Genomic DNA, 3,622 nt, shown 5'->3' with positions numbered 1-3,622 from the left:
TCATCTGTTATGTAGTATCTTCTGTTGCTCCTGCTGTACGGCCAAGGCGGATGTGCACCGGTCATCCCTATATAGGATCCGAACCCGTGGCGGGAGCGCTGCCGCGCTCCCAGCACTGCACTCTCCCAAGTGCGCCACTGTCTGCACTTTGCTACATTTTTTTAAAGGTATTAATCTCTTTGTAAATTTCCTCCTTCATATCCTGGATTATTTTTCTCATTTCATTATGTTGTCTAACTGAGTCTTCTCATATCTCAGTGAGTATTCTTAAGATTGTTGCTCATAATTCCTTTTCAATCATTTCCAGGGTTTCTTGTTCTATAGGGTCTGATATTTGAAAATTACTGTGTTGTTTTGGTGGTATCATATTTTCTTGGGTTTTCATATTTCTAGTATGTCTGTGTTGACGTCTGGTCATCTGTTATGTAGTATCTTCTGTTGCTCTAGAGTGGGCTGTGAGGAGAGAGACATCCTCTTCTTTCTCCATTCTCTGCTGGTGAGTCTCCTTATTTCAATGCAGTCAAGTGTCCGGTGGGCAGCCTGCAGGGTGGCTGTGGCTACTGCTGTGGCATTGACCTGCATTTGCAGCAGCCATGGGTGAGGTGCTGGCTATGGTGGGCCACCCGTATGGAAGTGGTGTTTTCAGTGTGCTCTCTTGCCTGCTTCCAGGCACAGGTCCAAAGGTTCCGAATATGGTGGGTGCTGCCCTCGGCTCCTCAACATATAAATTTTGAGGGGGCACATTCAACCCATACATAACTGTGTGCATGTAGCTCTATACAGTTTCATCACATGCAACTTCCTGTAGCCATCGTCACCACCAAGATACTTAACTACCTGTGCCACAAGACCCTCTTCCTAACAACCTCTATCCCTAACCCCTGGCAACCACTAATCTGTTCTCTATAAGTATATTCGTGAATTTGATTTTAGTTATTTTATTATTTTTTTAATAATTAATAATGTAAATAATATATTTTAGTTAACCTAGAATCTCTAAAATAGAGCCATTTCAACACACAATTAATATTTAATTTTTTTTTTTTTCTTTTTTTGGCTGCTGGCCAGTAGGGGGATCCAAACCCTTGACCTTGGTGTTATCAGCACCATGCTCTAACCATGAGCTAACTTGCCAGCCCTAAAAAATTATTTAGTATGGGCCAACCCCGTGGCGCACTCGGGAGAGTGCAGCGCTGGGAGCACAGCAACGCTCCTGCTGCAGGTTCAGATCCTATATAGGAATGGCCTGTGCGCTCACTGGCTGAGCGCAGTGCGGGCCACACCACATCAAGGGTTGTGATCCCCTTACCAGTCACGAAAAAGACAAAAAAAAAAATTATTTAGTGAGATATTTCACATCCTTTTATTTCCTCATAAGTCTTTAAGAATCTGGTATGTATTTTACACTTTGGCACATCTTAATTCAAACTCACCGCAGCTCTCTTGCTCAGTAACCACACCCACACGGGGCAAGTGGTTACTGTTTTGTACAGCCCACCACTAAAGTATCAAAATGAAATGATTTTATTGTGAGAACTTGACTTTTTCAGTTTATTAAAGTTTTCTTTGGGGCCAAGTATGTAATCAGTTTTGTAACTAACATGGTCTTAGGAAAAGAATGGATTTGTTTTAGATAGGACCAGAGCTGTATATGAGTATGTGTATATATACACATGTATGTATAGAAAATGTGTATATTCTACATAGATAGAATATTCTAAATAGAATATGTATATTTTCTATCAACCTTGCCATGATATTAAGAGTCTTTATGTTCTTGTTATATTTGTCCATCACATCTGCCAAGTTCTGAGAGAGATGTTAAAAAGCCTCCCATTATAATTATATTCTTCTCAGGGCCGGCCCGTGGCTCACTTGGGAGAGTGCGGTGCTGATAACACCAAGGCCACAGGTTCGGATCCCTATATAGGGATGGCCGGTTAGCTCATTGGGAGAGCCTGGTGCTGACAACACCAAGCCAAAGGCTAAGATCCCCTTACCGGACATCTTTTTTTTTTAAATAAAGATGACTGGTAAGGGGATCTTAGCCTTTGGCTTGGTGTTGGCAGCACCACGCTCAACCAGTGAGCTAACCGGCCATCCCTATATAGGATCCGAACCTGAGGCCTTGGTGTTCTTAACACCACACTATCCCGAGTGAGCCATGGGCTGGCCCTCCAGTCATCTTTTAAAAAAGGGGGGGGGGCAGCCCATGGCTCACTTGGGAGAGCGTGGTGCTGACAACACACCAAGTCAAGGGTTAAGATCCCCTTACCGGTCAACTTTTTAAAATAATAATAATAATTATTGTTATATTTTTCTCAGTATCTCCCTGCATTTCCAAGAGTTTTTGAAATTTACATTTAGCTCCATTTGTGATTTGTATTTAGGTTTATGACCATTCATTCAACCAAGTTTTTAACCATCTCCTATGTGTCTGGCACTGGAGACACAGCTGGGAACAAGACCAAGATCCTTGTCCCCAGGGGCTGACCTGCTAATCAGGGAGATAGAGGATAAACATGTAAACACATAAACAATCAGGAAAGTATCTGAATATAATGAGGCCTGTGCACTTGAATTAAAACAGGGTGATGGAATTGTGATCTGAGGTGGTTGTCAGGAAAGTCACTGAAAGTTGGGAACAAAGGAACAGCTAGTGCAAAGGCCCTGAGGCAGAAACCTGCCTACATGTTTCAGACATGGAGGAGGCCCCTGTGGCTGGAACCAAATGAGTAAGTGAGCCAGAGGAGGAGGGATTTGAGGGCACAGAAGAAACAAAGGGGGCCAGATTGTGTGGAACCTTGTGGGCCATTGTATCTTTTACTGTTTTATTACCTATCCATTCATTCATTCAAATATTTAATGAAGGGATGGTCCATGGCTCTCTCGGGAGAGTGTGGTGCTGACAACACCAAGGCCACGGGTTCAGATCCCGTATAGGGATGGCTAGTTAGCTCACTTGGGAGAGTGTGGTGCTGACAACACCAAGTCAAGGGTTAAGATCCCCTTACCGGTCATCTTTTTAAAAAAAAAAAAAAAATTAATGAACACTAAGTACAGTACTATAGTATGTTCTTGCAATAAATAAGACAGATAAGGGGCTGGCCAGTTAGCTCAGTTGGTTAGAGCGTGGTCTTTTAACACCAGGATCAAGGCTTTGGATCCCCATACCAGCCAGCCGCCAAATAAAAATTTTTTAAAGAGACAAATAAGGTTCCTGCTGCCTACATGGAGCTCACAGACTGTTGGGGGAAGAAGACAAATAAACAGATACATAAGCACTAGAAACGTATTTGTTCAATTACAAAATAAAATACAACCTCTCTGTTTGCCAGGCACTGTTCTAAGCACTTTCTGTATATTCACACATTTAATTTTTGTGGCAACATTATGAAGTAGGTATAATGATTATCCCCATTTTACAAATGAGGAAACTGAGGCATGGAGAGGCCAGCAGCCCGCCCAAGGTCACACAGTTAGTGCCAACAGGCCTTTCTTTCCTTCTCTGACCCAGCCCTTCTCCTAAGTCACCTAAGCCTCTTTTCTCCCCCCAGACTCCTCCACCCTGCTTCCCCCAAGGAGTCCTGGGGCCCTGGGGGTGACAGCCCTTCCGGCCCCT

General features: G+C 43.4%; 1 protein-coding gene across 1 annotated transcript in view; it reads left to right on the top strand.

Moving 5' to 3' along the window:
* The window catches only part of LOC103592617 (fms-related tyrosine kinase 3 ligand-like), a gene marked incomplete at its 5' end in the record, with an annotated part of 11,092 nt that overhangs the window by 5,238 nt on the left and 2,232 nt on the right, over positions 1 to 3,622 (top strand). The window contains one exon of the mRNA XM_008575426.1: positions 3,558 to 3,616. Coding sequence (XP_008573648.1) covers positions 3,558 to 3,616 — 59 coding nt within the window. The remainder of the gene's footprint in view (positions 1 to 3,557; positions 3,617 to 3,622) is intronic.

The sequence above is a fragment of the Galeopterus variegatus genome, unplaced genomic scaffold (genome assembly GCF_000696425.1).
Source record: "Galeopterus variegatus unplaced genomic scaffold, G_variegatus-3.0.2 Scaffold1180, whole genome shotgun sequence".
Lineage (NCBI taxonomy): Eukaryota > Metazoa > Chordata > Mammalia > Dermoptera > Cynocephalidae > Galeopterus > Galeopterus variegatus.
This window is presented reverse-complemented; position numbering and strand designations above follow the sequence as displayed.